Source organism: Malus sylvestris, chromosome 4, assembly GCF_916048215.2.
Source record: "Malus sylvestris chromosome 4, drMalSylv7.2, whole genome shotgun sequence".
NCBI lineage: Eukaryota > Viridiplantae > Streptophyta > Magnoliopsida > Rosales > Rosaceae > Malus > Malus sylvestris.
In genome coordinates, this window is record NC_062263.1 from 5,904,676 (window position 1) to 5,931,957 (window position 27,282).

Genomic DNA, 27,282 nt, shown 5'->3' on the forward strand with positions numbered 1-27,282 from the left:
AAATACATAAAAAGTAAGAAATATCATAATTTATTTGTTGGTCACTAGTTTTTTCTTCTTTTTTTTTCAAATTTACTCCCAATTCATTTGTCCAAATGCATATAAAGTTATAAAACTCAAGTCCCTTTGCAATCTTTTTTTCTTTCAACTTCCCAATCTCTCAATTTCTATCAAATGTTTAAATCAACTATCATATGGTCTTGAAGATTGTATTTTAAGGTAATCAAAACTTTGAATTTGCTTTTCAATAATTTATTATTTTAATATTCGATTCGTTAGTGTGATGCTGATTTTAGAAAAAAACACAAGAGAAACAATTGGCGTTGTTGAATTTATTTATTGTTCTTTACTCCCTTGTTCATCAAGTTTTATACTTCACTCTCAATCTTATAGTTTTAACTGCAAAATGCTTGTATATCTATCTTCTTTTAATATTAATTTTTAATGATATTTGATGTAGAAGTAAATTTTTTATGTATTTAGCGATTTTTTTTATACATATCAATGCACAAAGAATCAAGGATCAAAGAATTTTGGGGCTTCACTTTGAAGGCTCACCTAGGACTCCCAAATTCTCAGGATCGGCCTTTGTCTCATCTTCAGGTAACGACATGAATAAGTTTTGGGTTAAGTATACATATACATGTTTTTCTGTCTCATATGATTCAACCCATGTCTATATGTTTTCGGAGGCAAATAACATGTTTTAGTACACATTATTTTGTGTTGTTGGATATCATATATAAGCATGTTTGCTAGTGTTGTGTTGATATCATGAATATGTACCATTGCATAAATTGACTCAAGGGAAGGTACGGCCTCATCAGGTTAATTAGGGGAGACATATGATCATCTTTGGTGACTTGTTTAAATATCATGCACACTTACAGTTACTATAAGTTCAGGATTAATCATTAAGCACACATTTTACGGTGTTTGTTGAGTGCTATTTTCTCTCACCAATAATAACATGGAGTCGTGCACACATAAAGGATAATCACAATTGCTCAATGTACATGTTATTTTTAATGGCTATTTATCTCCAATTTAATCATCGCCATAATATTTATTTGTTATGCTCCCTGGTTGTCCGACACAAAAGCTATATGATAAATTACATTTCCTAAACTTTCTTTACACACCAAAAATAAAAAGCATACATTAAAGAATTATTTTATGGTGAATTTATCCGTTGACACATATATGCACAAAAGTTTTTCCAAACCCTTTACCTATTCTGACTAAAGTATGACATGATATGACTGACACATTTGTTTTTCAAATGAGTTGAAATTTGGATATTTCATCTTGTATGCGTGTACGTATACGCTGTAAATTTCGTGGTCATTGGGCTAATCATTTTATTTTTGGCATTTTTATTAGTAACTAGTGTTTAATTAAGGTTTCATCTTGGCGGTTTTTTCGGTTCAGTTCAGATAAATGTTTTAAACTATTAGTAACCAGTCTAGGGCCGGGATTCTTTTCAAATTCCCAACTGATACAGGAGATTGGATTTATGCCACAACAGCAGCAGCAGCAGCAGCAGCGTACAAGAAAATATGATGAGGAGACTTGAAAGATGCTTGTGTTTTACTTCTTGGTTTGACATGCATTTTATAATCAGAAATGACTTCCGCACACTTTTTTCTGAAGAAACAAAACCGAGGAAAGAAAAAGGGCTAGGTATCGGAATGGAGATTGAACGGAATTACAGACCAATCTACTGTGTCTGTCCTTGTTTAATTGCCTTCCTCCATCCAAATTATTACAATAGGAAAAAAAAATAACGTTTGTTCTCTTATAGCAATAATGTGCATCAGGACCTAAGAGATTTACATAGTTTCCGCATTCGATACCTAAGGATGATGAATTTGAGACTTGTACCTGGAAGTCCCTGAAAAAGAATGTTATAATATGCAACCATTTGAATCTGTAGAGAATATTTATAGAGAACTTAGTCACGACACACCACTAGTATTTATATATAGTGCACTCTCTTTATATCAATCCTACTTGGGTCTCCGCTTCGCCGATTTGGACGTAGATGCCTCAGAACTTGTCTTTGAAGAACTGGTGCTCCCTTGCGAATCTTGTAGAGCTTGCTCCAACACCTCTACCACCTGACTCATTGTTGGCCGTTCCTTTGCGTTCTTGTTCAGACAGCTATCGGCCAACTTGGCAACATTCCGAGCTGCAGTAAGAGAGTACTGGTCTCTCAGTAGGGGATCTATTATCATGCTGAACCTTTTACTGTCAGCAGGGAACTGTCTAACCCAGTAAAGAAGCTTCTGTTCTGCTGTAGGGCGGTTCTTGTCTAAGACACGCCTGCCTGTTAGGATCTCGTACAGCACCACACCAAAACTCCACAAGTCACTACTAGTTGAGAGATGGCCCGTTTCAATATATTCTGGGGCTGCGTATCCGTAAGTCCCCACCACCTGATGGATACAATATCAAATACAATATGCGTAAGTGATAAATCTTGAACAGATACAGACAATTAAATTTCAACAGCGAATCCCAATGTTTCTTCCGAGCACACAGCGCACTTCAAAGAAGATAGTGGCCAACCTTTGAAGGGGAAACCAAGACAGCGTGTGGACAATGGGACTGTAGAGGGGGAATTCATTTAAAATGGACGGACACAGTCACGTCGCATGTGTGAACTTAATAATAATGGGACTAGACTACCAAATTGAATGCCTGTCGAATATAATCATAGACAACAAGTCCCCTCTACAGGGGTCGGTCCCCATGAGACTAGAAATAACTCCGTCCCAATCCTGTCTGATGTTCCAAACGAGGCACAAGAGAATTCCATCAGTAAGTTCAAGACCAAAATTCAAATGAAACTAAGGTGCAAATAACTTGTGTCATGTCTTGAAAAAAAATGGGACTATACTATGAAATGTACTGAGACGGCTAACTTGGGTGGAACTAGCGATGTTTTTGACCTTATATGTCATACGAGTGACAGGATAAGCTGCTAATGCAACCTATAAATATGCCACTATATATGTAGCTGGTATAGCATGGCCCAGAATTAAGAGGGTCAGTTTTGGGACTCTAGCCCCTCATTTTACACAAAAAGGGAAGCACACACGAATAAATTGTCTATGACTACTCTACTTACCGAGGTTGATACATGACTACGGTCATCCGTTGGTCCTTCTCTAGCAAGCCCGAAGTCTGAGAGCTTTGGCCTAAATTCTTCATCCAATAGCACATTTGAGGATTTGAAATCTCGAAATATTACCTGTCCATATAATGCAATACAGCATGGTTCAATACATATATGAATAAGAACTTATCTTCTAAAAAGTACAAAATCACCGTGTGACCGGTCAGCAAGTGTATCCTATGAATCTACACACAAATTCTGCAGCATTTGGATTGCCACAAGTAAAATCAGAAGACGAGGATTTTTATTTCTTCAAGCTTACAAGTGAAGCTGAACTTACCTCTGTAACACTGTAACACCACCATCATCAAAGAATAGAAAACATCTGCACACTTTCTAGTGGTGACACTTTTTTGTTTCCCCTGAAACGACTCAAATCTAGCAGTAAATTTTCTTGGTTTTCATTTAACAGCAATAGTCCACACTACATGTTTTCGACACATTTTTATAGCGATGGTCATTTTCATTTCCTCTAAAACAACTTGAATCTAACAGCACATTTATTGGTTTTAATTTACAAGGACTAGTTTCATATTTTCTATAACTCTACCAAACTTGTGGCAATCACAGGAGTGGCACATACCCTTTTTTAAGTTTCGGAAGCAGAGACAACAGCTTGTAAGTAGAAAAGAAGAAGAAACAAAAAATATCGCTTAACATCAAATAATTGGAACATCAAAACACAGTCCAAATCCCTGATCGATTAAATTAACATAGTCGAAACCAAAAAGTTGACAAAGAGGAACCCTATGTCCAAACAATGTCGAAGTTATAGTCAAATCAGATAAAACGAAGAGAATGTATATGGACCTGGACTTCGAGTCCCATGTGCAGATAAGCCAATCCTTGAGCAGCACCAAGCATAATCTGTAATCTTGTTATCCAAGGCAATGTGGGCAAAGCCCTGTTGAAAAGATGGTCTTCTAAGCTTCTATTAGGCACAAATTCATACACCAACAACCGTTGTATCCTTCTTTCTCCATCTACAGAACAGTAACCTAAAAGTTTTACCAGATTTGGGTGCTCTACGACGCCAAGAAATTGAACTTCCGCAAGCCATTCTTTATGACCCTGTTTGAGAAAAGTTCATAACCAGAAGTTAAACAAAATGTGAGAGAAATATAAAAGGCTGTTAAATGTAACGTGCGAAAAATATGATAACCAGAAAGAGCCTTGTTAAGCAAAGTGTCGACTGTCGACTACCTGACGCACTCGCCCTCGTCCTTTATACGGACTTGGGATTGGCAGCGTCAGATAAAATTGTTCAGCCGGAGTTAAAATAAGGGGAGGGGAGTTTCGAACACGGGATGGAAGTGCAATATAAAGATCACATATCATACCATTCAATGAAATGCAATGCAAACCATCACAATCAATTGGAGTGGAAAATTTTGAAGAAAATTATATTTAATTAAGGAAAATATTTTTAGAACCTGTAAACTCTGAGGGTTTAACTTCTTGATGGCAACCAAAATCGGACTACCCCTTTCTCCATCGGCAGGCCTGATTGTTCCTTTATAAACACTCCCAAAACCTCCTTCCCCGAGCTTAAGCAACCTGTTGAAACCATTTGTTGCTTCCCGCAGCTCTTGGAGGGAGAAAACTCTCAAATTCTGCTCCTTTTCTCTGTACAATTCTGGTATGCTCTTCGGAGATGGCACTGAACTCGAAGATTTCGTTGTGCGATCCAAAACCGGATTGCTTCTGTTTCTCAATTCTGGAGCGGATTGTGATCCTTCTCTTTTGCTCTTGCATTTTTCCTTGAAATAAAAGAAACACCTCATTTCTTTATTCCTTCTGTTGCAAGGTCTAAACAAAATCAGCGGCCTCAAGAGCTCAAATCAAATGGGATATGTGGAGTTGTAAAAGTGGTAACTTGGATTCATTGAAAGAAGAAAGAGAACACCCAATTGGAATATATATATAAAAAAATTATATATATGTGTATATATATATATATATATATATAGAGAGAGAGAGAGAGAGAGAGAGAGAGAGAGAGAGTTGGAGAAGAAGACGGGAGGGGAGACTAGTAGAAAGAAAGGTCAAAGAAACGGGAGAATTGAAGTGTGGAGACCCAGATGGGAAATCGTAGGAAATGAAGCAAATAAAAGAAAACCCAGTAGGAAATTGGAAAAAGATAGAAACTCAAATCAGAATTTGAATTGAAAGGTGTGGATGGATAGAAATCAAAAGAGAAAGTTGTGAGAATGAATCAATTGTGGGTCTCAAATATCCTAGTTTTAGAGAGAGAGAGAGAGAGAGAGAGAGGGACGTGTTTGAAACGAAAACTGTACCAACGAGGTAGAAAGAAGGAAGGATGAAGGGGACAGCCGGACAGGACTAAAACCGGGCCAGATTACTTTTCAACTACCAAGTACCAAGTACCAACGCGCAACGCAAGAGATTGAAGGTTGTGTGTTTGTTTCCCGTTCCCTCCTCGTTCCCTCCATTCCCATTGCGGTCAATAGTATGCGGCACTCGGAAAGAATACCGTGTTCTTGTACGACCCCTTGACTTTTGGACTCCCCTCTAATTTTCTTGGTTTAATTCAACTCAACTCGGCACAACGGATAAGGATTATCTCCTCTATTATTATCATCTTCTTCCCTCACTCTTCTTTCAGATTATTTTTTGTCCTTTTTTTTTTTTGCTATTAAAAAATTATCACAAAACAATAACTTGATTTAACCGTAACCGTTTAAATAGAATAAAGATGAAAGAAAAAGATTTAAGACTGGAAGAAAATCCTCTTACTTCCAACATCACAAACAGTAACTTGACCACTAATTATTCTTAATTCCCTTAAAAAATTAATTAATGATACTTAATTACGAAGTATGAAATAGGTTGTCTTGGTTTAATTAATTAATGTTTAATCTTGTCCAGAAGTCGCATGTGGATGTGGTTTGCTTCCTGTCCTGCGCGGATATGAAACAGTAATGCTGATGGGGTTTTATTGTGACAGCTGTCAGTTGGTAGCAGACCTGCTCGTTACGTATGCATCAAGCAATTGTAGTCAGCCTGCGTGCGTCATGACTCACGACGGAGGGCAAATAATAACAAAATTTTTACTTTGGGCAGCATTTTTATTGACCGCAATAAAATATGGTTTGGTTTTTATACACTTAATTATTTATCATGCATAATTTTATAGTGTCAAAATAATTAGATGTATAGTAAATATATATGGTAATGAATAAAAATGTTCTATTTACGGGCATTTGGTGTTTAGATTGTTTGACCATTGGGCTTTCATATCTAAAATAACTTATTCTGATACTATAAAGTAAGTTAAGATTGTAATATAAAATTAAGAGAAATTTTATTTGAACTTATATAATATCTTTCTACACCCAACTTAAATTTTAAATATGAAATGTCAATATTATCCTATTGTATAATTATTATCAAGTACAAGCTGCAATTAACAATAAAAATAAGATTTATCAATAAACTCACACCTATTAATCAAACCCTAACAAAAAAAAATGGCAGCACCCTAATACAAATCATGTTACTAAAAATTGATCAACATTACAGTTTTTATGTTTATGTTCATGGTTCTTTCTCTTACACAAAAAATGGCTATCCAATGCAAATGAACAAGAAGTTTTCTCACCAAATAGAGTTGCTCTTAACTAGATTTTCTATCTTCCTTCGAATTGCTTCTCATGTATTTAGTTGACTTCTAAGTTTTCTGATTTCAAACAGATACAATTTGCTTAACCTTAGTGGATCAATTCCACCGTTGAGGTATATATCATTAAATCCTTCTAGGGTATAGACTTCTTGGTCTCCTAAAATGTTGGCCCTACATAATATCTTATAATTTCATAGTTTTAGTCAGAATTGAATTTTCGTTAAAAAAAAGAAGTCAGAATTGCATTTAATTTTTATGACTTCAAAACCTCTCAAAGTATAATGGAAGAAGAACAATCTTTGCAACTTTTTTCCTCCAGAACTTATTATTCAAGACTAGAATGTTCGAAATGATGCTTCTCTCTTAGCTCCTATTATTTTGTTTCACGGTACTACAGATTACTCCATACAATTAGATGTCAAGTATGCGTTTCCCCATGAATGATGTATTTGATTACCAGGAGTTATTTCTTAATGGAAATAGTGTGAATCTATATATTTGGTGCAAAGCAACCTAAAATTTACCAGAGTAACACTATAAAGGAATCAAAAGCAACTGTTGGAAAATGAGAGAACGTACAAGGAGAGAATGCTTTGATTTTGATTTGTTAATTTTCAAATGGGTGCAAATACAATTTACATATTGAATTGGGTTTGTGAGGGTAGTTTAGGTAGCAAATTGGTGAGGGTAGTTTAGGTAGTAAATTTAGGTTTAAAGAGATATTAATAGTTTAATTAAAACTAATATGGGTGTAAATAGTAAGTTGGGTGTTGAAAGATGTTATATGGGTTCAAATAAAATTTCCTTAAAATTAATTAGCAATATAGAGAATAGATTAACTACAGTTAAACCTATACAAAAGAATTCAATGTTGAACTTACTCTCAACATAAACATTTAAACTTTCATGTACACTTAAAGTATGGTTTTTCTGCATGTCGTTTGATATCTTGATGGATAAGGTGTTCGGTTTTCACTAATGTATCACGGGTTCCAAACTTCTTTTTAAAATTATTGTAATAATTTAGAACCCCCACTATTCCCTTTATATTAATAAAAATATGGGTTTTTTATATTGTTTTTCTTTCGTTGTTTACTAGGTCAAAATCCATGTATTTGAGACAACTTTTGGATTTTTTAATAAATTTATATTGGAGCTAGGTTTTGATAGGAATAATTAAACACCATATCCAACCATCATATTCTTTTTATGAGTAATTACATTACGTACAGGATTAAGTACAGATAACTACTCAATTTATTGGGGTAATTCTAAATTAGTTTCAATATTTTAAAATATTCCAAATAAATATTTAACGTTTTAAAAATTAGAAATCTATTATGTCATTGACGTTAAGTAATGACTTTACCAACATTAAGTGTCATGAAGTTTCTAGTATTAAATGATAAGGTAACAATACTACAGTTAGTTTCTACAATCATCATCTTTGAAGCTTTAATTCCTTAAATTGACTATTTTTAGCTAAGTTGAGCCGTAAATTTGCTTATCTAAACTACCCCAATTTCGAGATTCAAAGCTCTATAGATCACTTGAGAATAAAAATCTTGTTAAGTACCAAGTTTAATGTTTGGCTTCCCTTGTCAAAAATTGTAAATGTTACCACACATGCTCATAATTTTAGAGTTAGGATACAATGCTGATCTAGGATTTGTGACAACTCATCCCTAATTTTATGTTGTTATTAATTTTTAAATGAATGAATTGACGAAAATGCCCTAGAGGCTAGATTGTTGACTTTTGTTGACCACCTTTCGTGATGTGTACGAGTTATTATTGATTGACCACGATCGCATAAGCGTAATCCGAATTGAAACCTGAGTTACGATAGGGGTTTTACAGAACTATAAATCCAAAAAGTACTTTTGTAAAGATTACTATTTATTATTTTATATAATTCTCATAATTATTATTTTATAATTTTAATATTATTTTGTGAGAAATGAGGGAAGGGAGAGTAATGGACGGAGGAAAAAAGGGAGAAAGCAGAAGGGGTTGCTGCCCAATTGGTGGAGAGAAAATGAGGGTGGATGGACCAACCAGAAGATGGAGGTGAGGAGATGACCAATGGGAAAGGAGAAAAAGAAGGGGAAAGGAGAGAGTGAGGTAGTACTGGATCCCTCTGACCCGGTTTCTCCCCACCGACCTGACACGGTTCCCAGACACCCCGACGCTGATTCAGCCATTTTCCCTGCGAAATGACCGTCCCCACTACCCAAAACCAACTCCACGCCACCCTAAACCCGAAGGTTTTTCATCTTGGTTTCATAGGGATAGCATCGGTGGCGCCCCGGGGGGAGATTGGCGGAGATCCGCCATTTCTGAAGGCAATTCCTTTGATCACCACCACCACTAGCCTTCCCTTAAGCCTAGGAACAAACCCCAAACAAGTTTGGAGGCGGCGGAGCTTCGGATTGACGAATCAAGAACACTTAAATTGGATTTGGCGGTTCAATGACTATTTGGGGCCTTTCCTAGCCAAATTGGACTTGGCCACATGTATGAAACTTGCTCTACTCATTGAGATCTTCATTCTTATAAAATTTGAGAATTTTTTAAAATAGTTGAATTTTTCGGCAAGTTGGGGGTGACCGACCGCCGCGTGCAGCGGCGCGTGGACAGAGACACCACCTGACCTCCCTAGGCTAAAATTGGTGCCCTGATTCCATATTAGACATCTGATTGACGAAATTCCATTGTTTGGTTATATTTCCGTTAAGGGCCGCTACTTGGCTATAATATGATTCGACGATCCAACCATTGGATTGTCACCAAACTTTAATACGTAATAGTACATAATATTTAAGGATATTATCAACTGATGGATTGGGAATCTGACGTACGGATCTTCCCGAATGAGTTTTCTAAGTTTGTAAATCTAAACATTGGCTACCACTTAGTTTTAGCGATTGGCAGAGATCCAATCGTTGGATCATTTTGAAACTTTAGGATGTTGTTCTAGAAGCTTGTTGAAACTCTTGGGAAGTTACGAATCAGAAATCCGAGGTGCAGATCTTCTGAATCAAGTTACGTAGTGTTGTGGACCCTACCGTCGACCTTTGACCGACGGTTGACTTTTGGTCAATGGGTTACAAATCATTCTAAAACGTCCTTGGGGATGTGTTTTATGTAAGTTACATGTTCTATCGATAAGAATTCTGAGACGTGATTTGATAGTTGTTCTAGGCGACAATTGTTCGTGACGCCTCGATATTCGTGCTAAGGAGTTGTAGCGCAGACTTCAGGTGAATGGGTCTTTTCTTTTATATAGTATATACATAATTTTTAGTTTCCATTGATACATTGAAAGAGAATTTATTATGTATGCCTAGCTTAGACTAATGCTTATAAGAATTAGCGAAATAACGAAAAATTACAAAGTGATCATAAATCCTACAAGATGCACAAGTATGCGTATGTTTATTGATGTCATGATTATACCTACGGCTATGAATGATATTATGTCGATTAGAACTATCGAACCATTATGGCATGACTATATGTATGTTTTATGCTCATCGTTTGCTGCACCGGTGTTAATGCTCACCCAAGGCCAAGGCCAGGGCCAGTCTTTCACATGTATGTTCACATCTGCTCCGCATGCTCCCCTTGGATCCAAGTAGGTGCCAGTCATGTTGTACAAGTTGTAATAGGCAACTCCGACATCTTGTCGTACAGGTTACAATAGGCAACTCCGACTCATATGTGGCCACGAATAGCGTCAGTCTTCACATGATTATAGCACTAGATCGTATATTATGATTACACCCAGTCATGTTGTACATGTTGCAATAGGCAACTCTGACATCTTGTCGTACAAGTTGCATTAGGAAACTCCGACTTGTGTGCTAGCATAGATTGATGAGCATCAGTCCAGTCGTACAAGTTGCATTAGGCGATTCTGACTCGAATGCTAGTATAGATTGATGATCACCTAATTTTATCATCCTACTGTTGAGATGTTATGATTGGCATATTTATGGCATTACTGTTGATTTGCATTTGATTTCATACTTATTCGTAGTATGATTTTCTGGAAACTATACAGGTTTTATAGCGAGGGGTTATAACGTTTTCAAAAGGTTTTTTTATTAAAACTTTATTTTTAGGCCTACTCACCCTTGTTTTGCTCCCCTCCAGGTTTTAGCAGCTCAACTTTCATATTGACGAGGATTCTTGGTAAATCTTGGTGTAGACAATTACCCCCAATGTTATAATTCTCACCCAATCTTACTGTACATCACGTGTGAAATGGGTTCATTCCCACTTACAGCTCACTCTTGTATTTAGGCACTTTTAGGTTTAAATTTATTCACATATTCCACCACACTACACTTGATGGCTTCGTCACCTTCCAGGTGTCGGCCAACATAGCTCGATTCGGAGTCCAAGTGGACATTCCGGGTCGGGGTGTGTCAAGATTTCTACTGGGATTGAACTTGTCAAAGCACCAACCTTCTACACTACAAAAGGTTTGAATGATACATTTGCATTTGCATATCAAGCTTATTTTCCCAGATTCCTTTTGTTTAGTGCAGTTGTCTAGTCAGAAATTTCTTCTGTTATCCAGTTGTCTAGGCATGCAAATTAAGACAGCCCACATGGGCCATCTAACATTTTTTTGCGAAAGTAAATTTTCAACCCTAGATCTTTCCAATTGATTTTGCACTTGATACATGGCTTTTCTGGTCCTCTTTCTGTCAGAATATCAAGCCCTCTTTAAAAGCTAATCTAGGGTTTATTTGTTTTTGGGGTTTGAGATTGAAATAGTTTTTGAGAGCTTTATTTTCATCTCCATCTCTCAGATCTCCTAGGAGCATCAAGCATATTTTATGGGTAATGTTCTTTATTGAATATTTCTAAACCTATCTTTGAAATTAATTGCTTAAATTTGTTTTATATGCTCATTTGTTTTGGCTAGGATTTTACATTTTCAGAAAAGAATTGATTTTAGCTTTGAATTACCTCTTGTGTTCTTCATTGAAACCCTAGCCATGAAAGTATGTTCATGCATCAAACACCCAGTCACTGCATATTAGGGTAGCATTGTCTGCATGATTTTGTTTTAATTTGGTGGTCAAGTTCTTCAGGTTTCAAATCTTTTAACTGATCCCATTTTTAGATTCTGGTCAGTTTCCTGTTTCAACTGTTTAACTGAAGAAACTAACTAGTCATTGATTCCAGATTGCACACTATCATCATTTGATATCATGTGCATTTGTTGGTATTGGTGTCGGTGCCACAAGGTGAAGAGTTCAGAATAAGCTGTCATTTTGTGAAGACTGGAGACAACACATTTTCTGTGCCATAAGGTGAAGAGCTCAAGAGGAGTTGCCACTTCATAAAAACCGAAGGAGTTCATCTCGTGTAAAGCAAAGTTGCACAAAGGTAAAACTGCTCCATAGATAGGGATTTAGGAATTGAGCTTGTGTAGTCTTTGTAATAATCTTGTTTACACTAGTGTTTTGGACTCAGTGGAGAGTCCCCGGTTTTTTAACCTAGAGGTGGGTTTTTCCGGCCAAAAACTTCTTGCATTCTTTGTCTCTTAAGCTTGTCCACATATCTTAATTACTTGCATATGTTTCATCCATCCTATGATCTATTATTTGATATGTGTTATAGACTAAGTTTACACTGCATATTATGAGCAATGAACTGAATTGTTGTTAACTAAGATAACTTGTAGTGAACTAAATTTGATTCGTAGATTTGCATTTGATTAACTAATGATGTAACAACCCATCCTGAAATAATTTTACGGATTTTGGAACGAAGGGTAATTTGGTAATTTCACTTGGGTTGGAAGATATTTTTAAAATGGTTGCTTTATGGATCTTATTTAGTGTGCCTTGTGGGAGCCACTTGGGGATTTTTGTCGAATTATTCCTTCTTACCCGTGATCCCCTCCCCTTTTTTTTTGATTTTATAGGAGCCTTCAAATGGGTGTTATAGGAGCCTACGGGCGATTGATATTTATATATGCCTTCGAGTGGGTGTTGTAGGAGCCTACGGGCGATTGATACTTATATGCCTTCGGGTGGGTGTTGTAAGAGCGTACGGGCGAATGAAGAGTTCTATATTGGTTATAGTGCCTACGGGCGGAAGATACTTATATTGGCTTTGGCCGGGGGTTGTAGTGCCTACGGGCAAAAGATATTTATATGGCTTCAGTCGGAAGAGTTCTATATGCCTTCGGGTAGGGGATGATACCACTACTAAGCACACTATATATAATATATGATTTATGAAGTTTTTATGGCATGCTAGGGTTTTCGGAAAAACCTTTTACTCATTATACTATGAGTTTACTAAACATGGGGCTTAGTACGTTAAAGATTAACTATTTTAGTATTACTTATATATCAACTTGGTCCACTCATGTTTTGTTTTGCGCCCCCCTCAGGACTTAGAATCGAGGCGTACAATCCCGGCATCAAGGCACTCCCGTATCGGCATCTTCGAGTCCTATCGGTGTAGGACCCATCTCTTTGTACATTCAATTTCAGACTTTGATTAGTTGAACGTATTGGTCAGTTAGGTTTTGTTCTTGCCAATGCACTTTATATCACTGACTAACTTGTAACTAATTGACTAGCTTATATGACTAGTTTACTGTGCAAAGTTAATTTTTATTTGCAGGATATTCTGTCTAGTACCCAATTTCAAATCTGCTTTAATAATTGTTTGCACTATCACTTAACGCTAGGGAACTTAACAATGTTTAATTTTTATTGAAAATGTATGTAAATAACGTGTCTTAAACGTTAAAAGTATCTACGTATATTTATAATACATGTATCATATGATGGATTTAAAAACACCAAATATAACAAGAGAATTGTCACAGCCCGTCCCAGAGATGTGTATTATTTTATTCTCTAGGATGTGAAAGGACGATTTTATCCTTAGACGTCGAGATTGAAGTGTATGTGTGTGACATATTATGAGACTTAGATGTTATTTCCTTGGTTGGTTGATGACCACATGGAGCTCACACACATAACACTCACCCTCTCTCTTCTCTCCCGTGCTTTCTCACTTCTCAAACTCTCTCTCTCTTCTCTCTTGTACGGACATCACCCAAAACCTATTGAAACATGACAGATCGAGGGTGTGAAGCACACCATTGTGTTCGTGAAGCTCAGACGATTTGATTGGTACTATTTTTAGGTAAGGGAACCTTCGATTTCACGTGGAAACCCTAGCTCCGATTTTGTCATTGTTCATGCATACGTGAAATCTTGTGTTTCAGGGAATTTGAAGCTTATAGGAAGCTTAAGGAGGTCTTCACGAGTCTCAGGGTTTTTCGTTGGAAGGAAATGGACGTCGGAGGGCTGAGATCGACGTGTATCTAGGTAAGCTGAACTATCGAGCTTTCTCGGGGAAAACCTAGTAGATTTTAAGCCTTGAAACTTATATAACGTGATTCTACATGTTATTAGCTTCATTTTGGTACCAATTTTTTGGAAAATGGTGAAGAAATGAAGGAGAATAAGCGATTTAAAGTTTTACCCGGAAACCGGCGACCGGTGACTCACCGGAGAAGAATGGAGTATATTATGTCAAGGTTGATGGAATATGCTAACGTCGTCAGTCATCTTTAATTGTTACCGTTGGGTTTTAACGGAATATTCCTGATGGCGTTGACTAACGCCGTCAGTATGCTTGTCACGTGGCCGCGTGTGGAGGCGCGTAGGGTCGTGCCCTTGCCGGTGCGTGAGTGGTCCAAAAATTGTTCTAAAAATTTGGGGATGATCCTGAGGTTATGTAGGGTCATTGTGGTATATTCATATACCCAAATTAAGCCTTGTATGAGAAGTTATTAGATAGTTTTGTCTATGTGCTCTAAAATAACGTTTTTATAGTTAATTCGCATATAGGTGAGACTTATCCTAAGGACAAGCCTATTCAAGGGCGACTTAGGGGTTACGACCCTTCGACATACCAGTGAGTGGGCTTTTGGTTTTCAGTATATATTTATATACTTGATATTTTTCCCATAAATATGTGTTTAAATGAAAGTGTGCCATAAATGCCATTCTTATGGTGGTGGTATGGCTAAGCTCGCCGGGGAAGGCAGTGGGTGGTGGTTGATGTTGGTTGAACTTGCAGAGATGGAGAGCTGACAGAGGTGAGGGAGGAGAGATGGGAGAATGAGGGAAAAAGATAGGAGACATTGAGGGATACACGAGGAGAGGAACACGGAAGGGAAAAGAAAAAGGGCACCAGAAATGGGATGCCATGTGTCAGCCATGTAGTGGTCCAAAGTGAAGAAATATCTCCATTTGCGAACTTACCAAAATACCATTTCGAATTTCGTAATATTCTCGTTTTTGGTCCAAATTCAAATCCGCTTGTGCCCACGTGTTCGTAATGACGAGTACTACGCAGATACATTAAAAAAAATATTTTATACACCTCACAATACGTTGGTCAACGAAAGTCAACATCCTTGCCTCAAGAGGCATTTTGTCAATTTCACTCATTTAAGATTTATAAAATCGTAACATTTGAGACGGGTTGTCATATAGTTCAATTGTTTAAGTTGATTTAATTAATTAATTTGATTAAATAGTTAGTAAATGGTTGACTATTAACTTAGGTCTTAATCTATAATTGAGCTATGTAGTTGTCAACGATCCATAAGTCATAGTTTCATACCACCACTGGTTCTGACTATATTTCATATCAAGCTATAATTGTCAAATAGGATAGCTAGCTTGTCCTCGTCTCTTGGGTGGAAACGTAAAAAGAAAAAGAAAATGTAATTCTCATATTCAAACCCACTCAATCAAGAGTTTTAATTGGTTTCGAGTTCGTTAGTTGTATTTTAACATGATATCAAAACAAATACTTCACGTGTTTAAGTTGAAGTGTCTAATATGTGCGTTAAGGGTGCGTTTGGTACGTGGGACGGGACGGGATGAGACGGAACGGGACGAGGCATTCCGTCCCACGTTTGGCACGCCTAAAATGGGTGGAACAAGCTGTTCTGCGGGACAAATTTTGGGTCATTTTTTGTTCCACCTCAACCCCCTGGAACAAGTTGTTCCACGGATGTGGAACGGAAATTTTTAACATTTTAAGACAAAATTACCCCCTGTCTTTTTCAATATTTACACCATCTATATCCTAAAAACAAACCCTACCTTTCTCAGCCACTGCTCTCTCTTCTCGTAAGACCTCCATTCTTTATCGTTGCTCTCTCTTCCTCCTCATCTTCTTTCGCAGCCGTCGACTGCACCCAGCCAGCACGTAGTAACTACTGTCGCACTGCAGATCTTCTCCCGTAGCCATCGACTGCCTCATCTTCTCCCGTAGCCATTGACTGCACCCAGCCAGCACGCAGCAGCTACTGTCACACTGCAGATCGACCCAAGTTGCGATTGATAGCTTGTTGAATCTCATTTTTTTACTCTAATTGATGAATCTTTTCTGCTTCATTTTTTTTGTGTGGTCGTTTTGTTTCATTCTTTTGCGTTTGGTTTGAAAAATTTCTGGGTTTAATTAATTCGGTTTTGCTTTTTTATATTTTGTTGCTGATTTGGGTTGTGTTAATTACTGGGTTTTGTTAATTATCAGATTTGTTAGCATTCTAATAGCTCACAATTTACTTATTATAGAGAAACAACAGATATTATTACAAATTGTAACAGAGAGTTCAATGTCTTGACTCTAGTATGTGCTTTTGTTGACCCTAAAAACTACCAAGCCTACGTGGCGCGCAGGCTGAGTAATCTATAAGCTAACTACGTCCTTCGGTGAATGCAGGGCGTGCCAACTCGTCGGCCGAGGAGTAAATTTGTTGATGTTGCGTTGGGTGCGCGGCTGACTTCTGCGTCTTGCGATTGCGACCGAGGAAGGAACACGTCTCGGCCTCTTGGGTTCTCGAACCTGAAGACAAGGCTACTATTCTTACGAAGTTCACGAATCACCGTCGTCGGATTCAGTCACAGTGATGTTATTCGTCAAAGTAAACTCACTCCGAATCAACACCAAAGTGTAAGGGCACAGATACTCAAAGCAAATATAAGTCTTAATAGTGAACGTGGTTCGGCCGTCTGAATGCCGAACTCTAAATCCCACTTGAGAGTATCCAATCATAAAATAACTCGGCGTGCAATGCGCCGAGCTCAGTAAACCGTAACACCTCACTTCGTCGAGAAGGCTAATGAGATGACCTCAATCAATAAGGGTTCAGAAATCCTTCTCGGCCGAGACTTGGATAGGTAACCAACCGTCCTCGCCACAGTGCTATTGATGCCAACGGAAGATGCTACGAGATTGGCTGATTCTACGGCGACAGAGCTATCTATGCCGACTTAAGATATCACCGGTTGCTTTCATAGTGTTGTTGATGCCAACGAAAGATGTGTCAGCGAAAAAAGAAAATAAAAATCTCAAAGTTGTTGAGAAAGTTTGCGCAGGGCAGTTGTGTGTTGAATTGAAGGGAGGGCTGAATGATGTACAACCTCCTCTATTTATAGCACCGGATATCTTCAAGGTTGAGTTAAAACCCTACCTGGATTAGGACTCATTCTCCTGATCAAACACCAACTCGACCAGTCCTATTTTCACCATAATTGTATAGTCCTCTATTGAGCCGGATTCACTTCCGGGTTATTAATCTTGCCGAGACTCCTCATTGCACCAGGATTGGACTCGTCTTGCAGCATGGCTTAACCGACCCGGGTTTGGAAGGCCACAACCTAACCGGTCCAGAACCAAACTGATATTTTGGGCTCAAACATTGCCCCCTCGCTTCTGAGGTCCTCGACCTGAATCCTCTGGCCAAGCTCCGGCCTTGAAGAAGCGAAATTAAAATCCAAAATCCAAATACCCTTATTTTCGAGGCGCATTTATTGAGCACGATTGCACGATCTTGATCCTGCTAACCAATACACCACGTGGCATCCTTTTATACGGCTAATCCCTAATAATGACGTTTAAAGCATGCGGCTCCCTGAACCGTCATATCATCATGACCTTGTTGCTGAACACAACCATGCCGCCTAGATCTGCGAACCATTCAGCATCGTGCAGATGCCAAAACGTCTTTCACTATAAATCTCGCCGCCACACGCAATCGTGCGTCCCCAAAACATGAAACCCTCGGTCTTCTCAACTGGATTCTCTGAATGTTCATAATGATTAGCGAATTATTCGGTCGATTTTACCCTTTATTTTGAATTTCGAACGATTGCCCTTCCTTCCACAATTCTATAAATACCGAAATTTTCTCATTTGTACTTTATGTTTTCAAATTTTCTGAAATTTCTTGTCATCGCTCTCCAGTGCATCTCTTCCTTCTTGGTCTTCGTCTTCAATCCTTAACCCAGAAAGTTCTTTTCTTGTCATCCCTTTAAACTATTTACCATGGCCTCTTTTATCTCCAAGCTTTCTAAGGAGTGTGACCAATGCCAGAAAATCATCGATCGGAGTTCAATTAAGACCATCCAATTTGAGAGTGACATGAGTACCCCTCATCGAATCTTAGGTCCTCTCTTTAAAGCGGCAGTACCACCAACCATCACTGGACTTCTTCAGGAGCACTGCCTATCACCCTTGCTACAAGGGTTTGAATGGTCGAAGTGGGATGTGGCAAGGCCTCAAGGCTCTTGGCCTTCGACCACTATAATCTGGGCAGCCTGGGTTGTACGAATGGAAAAGCTCTTCATCGAGCAATGGAAAGCCCTAGGCATCTACGACGCCATTCACCTCTCGTCCATGGAGGTCATTCTGGACAAGGAGCTCCTCCTAGCGGCTTTATGCTTCTGGTGTTCGGCCACCAACACCATGGTCTTCCCTCTCGGCCCTATTGGCCCCACCATCCTTGACCTTACTGCCATCTTGGGGACTTCCCCGACTGGAATCCCATGAAGGAAAAATTTTGTCCTAGCTAAGAACATGTGAGAATATTTGAACACATATGCAAACTATTAACACATTAAAGTAGGCATGCATTCAAAAACAATTCTAAAACCCATGACTTTCAAAGCCTAGTTAATGGTGAACCAAAAGACTCTTTAACAACATTAAAGAGAAGGAAGGATTTAGAGATTTATTACCCTTGAAGCTCATCCTTGTTTACACAAGGGATTCACCCAAGTGGAGGGCCTTCAAGTCACCTCCTTGCTCCTTGGATCTTGCTTGTGATTTCCTTCCCCTTTTGTGCTCCTTTGGTCCTTGAGGATGTGAGGAAAGGATCTCCAAAAACACCAAAGGTTTGATGTCTCTAAGTCTCCACACCAAGGATGTGATGTGAAGATGAAATGGATGACATAGAGAAGAAAAGATTGCTAGCTAAATCTTCCCTATGTGGCCGGCCTCTTTGTAGAGAGAAATAGAGAAAAATGTTTCACCTTTTTGCCTCAAAGAAAACCCTTAAATGAAAATAAAGCTATAAAGTTGAATATATACTTCATCACATGTGAGTGGCAAACTTGTAATTAATCCAAGTTTGCATCCACTCACCCTATGGCCGGCCATGTTGATGTTATTGGGCTAATTGCCCATTTTGTTTTAGTTGTCATACAACTTAAACATAATAGGCCTTGTGAACCAAAACGCTTTTGGGCCCCGAAGCCCAAAACCAACTTAAAAGCCCAATACGAACATTTCGTATAATTAATTAACTTTGACCATTCTTCAATTAAACCATTTAATTGCATATCCATTTCATTTAATTTCTTCACTTTCATCCTTACTCGGTGTACGATCCATTAGGTTCCATTTAGCAAGGTAGTGGGCGATTGTTCGATTGTGAATTGAAACCACATTTCAATTCTCCCTTAAAATTAGTGTTTGCTAATCATTAGGGCTTCCACAAACCATGAGTGACACCTAGCAGCATGTCATGGTTACCCAAGCTAAGTAGAATTGGTTGGAGAACCTATCCAGTTACAACTACAATGCAATACAGTCATTCTCTAATACAATACTCTTAATCACATTGTTTAAGTGATAGTTTGTTTCATGTCTACTATCCAATGTGATACTTCTCCATATGATTCTATTGAATAAGATTTGGAACAAACTTCCTAAGTCATATTCATATGCTTTGGCCAAAGACTCTCGAATCATATCTTAGAGTATTCTCCTTCCACCATGGAAGGTTAGAGATCCCTTGTTGTGCATTCATATGCCCACATGACTAGATAGCTTGACCCCAACAATGCCGTGGACACTCCAATGGAATGCCTTTGACATGATCAAAGGTCAAGGACCTAACCATTAGACATCTATGATGCCTCAGGTCAAAGGACTACTTTGCATATTGCAACTATCGAGTTCTTACATGACATGTATGTTCGAACTCTCTTTTGATCGTTGTGCAGTGTACTCGATTACTCTTTCGAGCACCTATGTGTTTGTCTTAGTGTCCAACACCAAATGACTTGAGACTAGTCATACTCACGCTTGAGTCGACATAACACATACTAACCTTAGCGGATTGTCAATGCCCAATTGGCAATCCTATGGCTAGGAACGTTTTAGGAATGAACATAAGAGAAAGGTCTCGTTAATCTAACTTACTTAAATCACTTGTCTCTTAGATCAAATACATTCCTTGGATTCCCTTATTGCTTAAACACATGATACAATAAATAGTGATTAATAATAAGATTTGCCCTTCATTAAAAATATAAAAGTTTAATACAATAAGTATTCCAAAAGCTATTACATCAAATGATTGGCTTTGTGGGCATACTTCCAACATCCCAGTCGACGCTGCCCTCTTTGGGTACCCGTCGAACCTTAATTTAAAGGCACTCTTCGACAAGCAGGCCCTTGAGACGCTAAGCGGTGAAGGCCAAACACCCTCGAAAGAAGAGGTTCACAAGCTTCACAAGAACTTCTTCAACTATAACACCCTTTATCTCCATTTTACCGGCCGAGGAGAAGAGGCTCTGCGAGAAGGAGAACACGAAGCTTTCCTCTTCTATTGGTACAACAAATTTATCTGTTGTACCAAATCTAATAAGTGTTTAGTCGAGAATATGCCAGTGGCCGAAGCCCTAGCTAGCGGTCACACTCTAGCACTCAACCCGGCCATTCTCGCCCATCTCCTACGCTGCTTAGTCGAAACGATCCTCGATAAGGTCGATTCGCAGTAGAATGGTCCCCTCTGGGTCTTCCAACTCTGGCTGCAGGTCTACTTTGCTCCTCTTTGGTCGACGATTGCCGATTTCTCGCCTAAATGAGCACTCAGCCCTCATCTGGCTTTTTGGCCAATCCCTTCTCACCAAGCCGAAGAAGTGTTCATATACTTTTTTGCTCTTGACGACCTTTCTGATAACTAGTTCTTGATCTACCATCGTCGAGAATACCTCTCGTCTATCAGACTCCCTACCTCAGCGTGGGGCGCGGGCGAAGATGCTGACCTTCGTCAATCCTGAGGGTCCTTCGTGCTTGCTCGCGACCTATCTCTTGGCTGTGAGGGTCGCCGAGCGAGTTGGGAAATGTATCACCCCAACTTCCTTGCTCGGCAGCTTGGCTACCTTCAGGATTGCTAGTCCCCATTCTCTCTTCACGGTCCGTCCTAAGCTGCGGACGTGAACCTGGCTCTTCAGAGAAGGAATGCAACGACGTCGAAAGAGAGTTCCAGGAGCGGTGTCAAAAATTTCATCTTCGACCGGTCACTCCAAAACCTCTTTGCACTTACACTTTCCGTGATTGGTGGGAAGAGTATACCCAACAGTTTTTTGGTGTTCCGATCAAAACCGTTCTGAACAAACTCTTCGGTGATCGGCCTAAGAAGGCTCTTGCCCCTCAACCCCAAGGTAACAGTTTATTTCTACCTTTTTCCTCAATTTTAAACTACTGTTCGGCTTTGCTGATTTGCTTTTACTTTTCCAAGCAGTCGGCCATTGAAAAAGGTGGAAGTGGTCGCTGCGGCTGCAGCCGAGAAAAAATCGATCATTTCCAAGAGGGCCAAGACCGCTGTGCAGGCCGTGTTGAGCAAACGGCCTCATCAAGAGGTCGAGCTGGCCATCGAAGCTCCTCGGCCCGCCAAACGGGTCAAAAAGCTGGCGAAGAAAGGGGAACGGGAGATTCACGTTATCTCCAGTCAAACTACGGAAGCGACAACTCCCAGTGTTTCCCCTTCTCCCCCCATCACCCAAGCTTTGGTTGAGAAACGGTCAGTTCCGGCCGAAGAAACAGTCCAAGTAAAGCCTGTTTCTAAAGTTGGTAAACCGGTTGTTGTTTCACCGGTCGAGGCCGCGCCCGTTCCGAAGAGGCAGTCCTTGTGACCGAGGGAACTTATCCTGACAATCCAAAACCTTCGGCCTTCATTCTGGAAGAGAGCGACGGGAGCAACGAGGTTCCACTGGCGAGTCATTTTTGACCCCGCTGTCCACCTCCTCCTGTGTTCGAGGCTGTTGTCCAAGTCGGCCCTTCTACGGCCGACCGTGGTAAACGGCCTGCCGGAGAGCCAGAAGTGACGACGAAAAAGTCGGTTCCTCCGCAGGACTAGGACCTCAATCCTGTGTCTGAAGCGGCTGTCCTAGTCGGCCCTTCTATGGCCGACCGTGGCAAACGACCTGCTGGAAAGCCAGAAGCGACGGCGGAAACGCCCGTTCATCCTCAGGACCAGGACCTCAATATTCCTCCGCAGGAAGCCACTTCGACCTTCGTAAGTACCACCTACCGCCTTTCCTTGATTATTTTTCTACCATAGAACTCTAAACCAGGGAAAATACTAACTGTCAGGTGCCTGTACACTCTTTTCATCAAAAATTCTATGCGCCGAAGGGTGTTATCTATGTCTCTTGGCCGCCTCAGTGGCCATTGAACGTAGATAACCTCCATCGGCCGCGTGAGCTGAGAAGCAATCTAAGATACTGGGCTCGGCCAATAAGTTCTTTAGGTTCGAGCAACGATCCTGAAGACATGGCCGAAGTCTTCTCTCGGCAGGTTTAAAAACAAAACCTTATTTCTACATTTTTCGTGATTTCCTTAAGCTTAACTGATTTTTTGTGTGCAGGCTTCATGGGAAGCCGAGTTCAAGGCCCTTTTGTCAGGTACTATTGGAGCGGCTGGCCCTTCGGTCTCTACAACTGGCCCCGCCGATTCAACTGCTCTGGTTCGGGTGCAAGAAGTTTTGTCTCTCTTTACGTCGCAAGTCCTTGAAAGCAAAGGCCTTGATTTATTGGGTGCCTGCCTAAACGACCTCGGCACAGATTGTCAAATGAGCGTCGAAGCCATCGTTCGGGCGTTGTGTGCCTTAGAGCGAGTTTGGGAGACTTTTAGTGTCCTTGAGAACGCTTTTCAGGCTAAACAAGATCTGAAAGCTGCCCTGGCTATCCAAGACGCTCTTCATCCGAAGATTGATGCTTTAAAGGCGAAAGGGGAGGCCTTGGCCGACCTCGACCGTCAAATAGCTGAATTGGCAAAACGAGGGTCGGCTATTGCTTCTGAGCTTGTGAAAGACTTCGAGTCGGGCGGCAAAGATTGTCTGACCGAGTATGCGGCGAGTGCAAAACTAATCGAGCAGTTGAAGATGGACAAGAAGAACTGGCAGGCCGAAGTCATAATGGGCAAGGTGCGGTGGCTGGAGCTGAAGGCTCTTCTCATTACTCTTCTTCCTTCTTCACCCTAAATTTATTTAAATGTAAACTGATCGATCAACTCAATTTTTGTATTCTTCTTTCGACCTTAATGAAATGAATTTGTATTCCTGCATTTCCCATGTGACCAGATAGTACTTCTTTAAAAACTTCCCATTGATTGGCAATTTGTGAACTAAACCAGTCTGGTCTCTAAGATGATATGCGCCTTTGCCGAGAACCTTATGTATGACGAAAGGCCATTCCCAAGTTAGCGACCATTTGCCGAACCTAGGGTATTTAATTCCCACGGGCAACACTGTTTGCCAAACTAATTCTCCTTCGCCAAATGTTTTTTGTCGGACCTTTTGATTGTATGCTCGCTCGGTAATCTGTTTTTGTGCCACCAGCAAGTTGTAAGCATCGAGTCGCGCTTCCTCTAAGTTTTCTAACTCTTGTCTCATGGACTGATTATATTCGGCGCTGAACAAACTACTTTGTTCAATTATTCGTAACGAATTTATGCTTAGCTCGACTGGTAACATTGCGTCGTGTCCGTAGGTTAGTGCATACGGGGTTGTCCCAGTCGCCGATCAGAGCGATGTTCGATATGCCCATAAAGCCTCATTTAACTTTAAATGCCACATGCTAGGCCTTTCTTTTATTATTTTCTCAAGAATGCCGATCAACACTTTGTTACTTGCCTCGGCCTGCCCATTTGCTTATGGATAATACGGTGTAGACTGTTCAAGCCGAATTTTCAAACTTACCGTATATTTTCTAAACCTCTCGGCTGTAAAGATTGTGCCATTATCAGTTATAATCATTTCTGGTACACCGAATCTGGTCACAATGTGTTCTTCCACGAAGTCGCAAACTTCTTTAGACGTTAGCTCGGCATATGATTTTGCTTCGACCCACTTAGTGAAGTAATCAGTTGCTACCAGTATCTATGCGTGCTTGGCAGCCCCGGAAGATGGTGTGATTTTGCCGATTACATCCATGGCCCATCCTCTAAACGACCATGGTTTAGTGACCGAATGTAATAACTCGACCGAGACCCGTTGTACAGGACCATGAATCTGACACTGTATGCACCCTCGTGCGAACTCGATACAATCCTTTAATATTCTTGGCAAAAAATAATCGTGTCGTTGAAGCAACCACCGTATTTTATGTCCGGACTGATGAGCTCCGTAAACCCCTTCATGGACTTCTATGATTGCTTGAGCAATTTCTTAGGGGCCGAGGCATAGCAGTAATAGACCATCCTCGCCCTTTCGGTATAACTCATTTTGGTACGTGACATAGTTTATGGCGTGAACTCTTGTCTTGCGACTGTGTTTGCCATTGGGATTGTCAAGATACTGCATAATGGGCTTTCTCCAATCATCTGGTATTGCCTCGACGGCGCAAACATCTATAAGGTCTTGTCGGTCTAATAACGAAGGTAAGGACATGACTCTGGTGCTTATCACGTTGTCACGTCGGAGGACTTGCTGGTTAACCAATGCCGGGTATAGCTGTCGTCACACTGGTATTTCTCGGCCTAACTTGCCCCCCATGAGTTGTGCACCGGAGGCGATTTGAGCCAATTCATCTGCGGCGGTATTATGGATCCGGGAAATATGCTCAAATGTAATACCGTCGAAAGATTCGGCCAAATAGCTGGCAACCATGTGGTAGGGTGCCAGGGTATAACTCATGCAGCGGAAATACCTATTAAGTTGGTTAATCACAAGTTTGGAGTCGCCGAGGATGAGGGCACGGGTTGCACGCAAGTCATGAAGGATGCCAAGGCCGACGATAAGGGCTTCGTATTCGGCTTGATTATTTGTGCATTCAAAATCCAGCTTGAGCGAAAAATACCAACGATCGTGGTTTGGGGATTGAATGACAATTCCAACGCCGGCCAAGGATGAAGTACTGGAGCCGTCAAAGTACATCGTCCAGTAGTTATCGCGCGTTTCAACCATGCCAATTTCGACGTCGGTGTCCCCAAAACCATAGGGGGAAGGATTTTGGGCGAGGAAGTCAGCCAATGTCTGGCCTTTGACGGCTTTCTGGGGCACGTATTGCAAGCTAAACTCGGATAACACCATTGTCCACTTCCCAATTCAGCCTTTTACGATTGGTCGGGTGAGCATGTAGCTGATGACGTCGGTTTGGGCAATGACTTGTGTGACCAATGGGAGCATGTAATGCCGAAGCTTGGAGGCGGCGAAAAAGACGGCGAGACAGAGCCTCTCAATGGCGGAATAATTGATCTCCGGTTGATTGAGATTTTGACTGAGGTAAAAAATAGCCTGCTCTTGTCCAGCCTCGTTGTCTTGGGCAAGGAGGTAGCCGATGGACTCTTCGGCCGCCGAGATATATAGCTTGAGAGGCTTACCGCGCCGGGGTGGAACAAGGACATGTGGTGTCGTGAAGGAGACTTTGATTTGCCAAAATGTTTAACCCTAAAAACTACCAAGCCTACGTGGCGCGCAGGCCGAGTAATCTATAAGCTAACTACGTCATTCGGTGAATGCGGGGCGTGCCAACTCGTCGGCCGAGCTCGGATGAGGAGTAAATTTGTTGATGTTGCGTTGGGTGCGCGGCTGACTTCTGCGTCTTGCGATTGCGACCGAGGAAGGAACACGTATCGGCCTCTTGGGTTCTTAAACCTGAAGACAAGGCTACTATTCTTACAAAGTTCACGAATCGCCGTCGTCGGATTCGGTCACAGTGATGTTATTCGTCAGAGTAAACTCACGCCGAATCGACACCAAAGTGTAAAGGCACAGATACTCAAAGCAAATATAAGTCTTAATAGTGAACGTGGTTCGGCCGTCTGAATGCCGAACTCTAAATCCCACTTGAGAGTATCCAATCATAAAATAACTCGGCGTGCAATGCCCCGAGCTCAGTAAACCGTAACACCTCACTTCGTCGAGAAGGCTAATGAGATGACCTCAATCAATAAGGATTCGGAAATCCTTCTCGACCAAGACTTGGATAGGTAACCAACCATCCTCGCCGCAGTGCTGTTGATGCCAACGGAAGATGCTGCGGGATTGGCTGATTCTACGGCGACAGAGCTATCTATGCCGACTTAAGATATCACCGGTTGCTTTCACAGTGCTGTTGATGCCAACGGAAGATGTGTCAGCGAAAAGAGAAAATAAAAATCTCAAAGTTGTTGAGAAAGTTTGCGCAGGGCAGTTGTGTGTTGAATTGGAGGGGGGCTGAATGATGTACAACCTCCTCTATTTATAGCACCGGATATCTTCAAGGTTGAGTTAAAACCCTACCCGGATTAGGACTCATTCTCCTGATCAAACACCAACTCGACCAATCCTATTTTCACCATAATTGTGAACCTAGTCCTTTATTGAGCCGAATTCACTTCCGGGTTATTAATCTTGCCGAGATTCCTCATTGCACCAGGATTCGACTCGTCTTGCAGCATGGTTTAACCGACCCGGGTTTGGAAGCCCACGACCTAACCGGTCCAGAACCAAATTGATATTTTGGGTCCAAACAGCTTTATAAAATGGTTAGTTTTTTCATGCAACAATATCGCAGAATCCAGTGCCAAATGAAATTGATAATATAATTAACCTGATGGGAGATAATTCCTAAGGGAAATGAGATAAATCCAGGGTTATCCTTTTGATGACTAGGCAGCGAACTCCATTAATAAAGCAGAAAATAGCAGTAGAATTGCAACAAATCAGTCCATGGTTTAAGACATATCACACACAGATACTATCAAACAATAGACGGAACATGGGTATTTTAGTCATTTTAATCTTTTGGTTCCGTTCCGTCCATGCGATACCAAACGCAGAACGGTATAAAAGTCATGTTCCGTCCTGCGTTTACCAAACATAACACAGAACATCCGT

The 27,282-nt window shown here is 40.4% G+C and overlaps 1 protein-coding gene across 2 annotated transcripts; it reads right to left on the reverse strand.

Moving 5' to 3' along the window:
- Nucleotides 1-1,698: 1,698 nt before the first annotated feature.
- LOC126619792 (probable serine/threonine-protein kinase PBL19) lies at nt 1,699-5,662 on the reverse strand. Of its 2 annotated transcripts, none has more exons than XM_050288208.1 (4): nt 4,615-5,662; nt 3,992-4,252; nt 3,134-3,256; nt 1,699-2,438 (listed from the first exon to the last, which is right to left on the reverse strand). In XM_050288208.1, the coding sequence occupies exons 1-4, from the start codon at nt 4,963-4,965 to the stop codon at nt 2,010-2,012; spliced, it is 1,164 nt and encodes a 387-aa protein (XP_050144165.1). In that variant the 5' UTR covers nt 4,966-5,662; the 3' UTR covers nt 1,699-2,009. The 2 variants fall into 2 exon arrangements, with proteins under 2 accessions (XP_050144165.1, XP_050144166.1); XM_050288209.1 differs by having other exon boundaries at nt 4,385-4,655.
- Between the last annotated feature and the right edge of the window lie 21,620 nt (nt 5,663-27,282).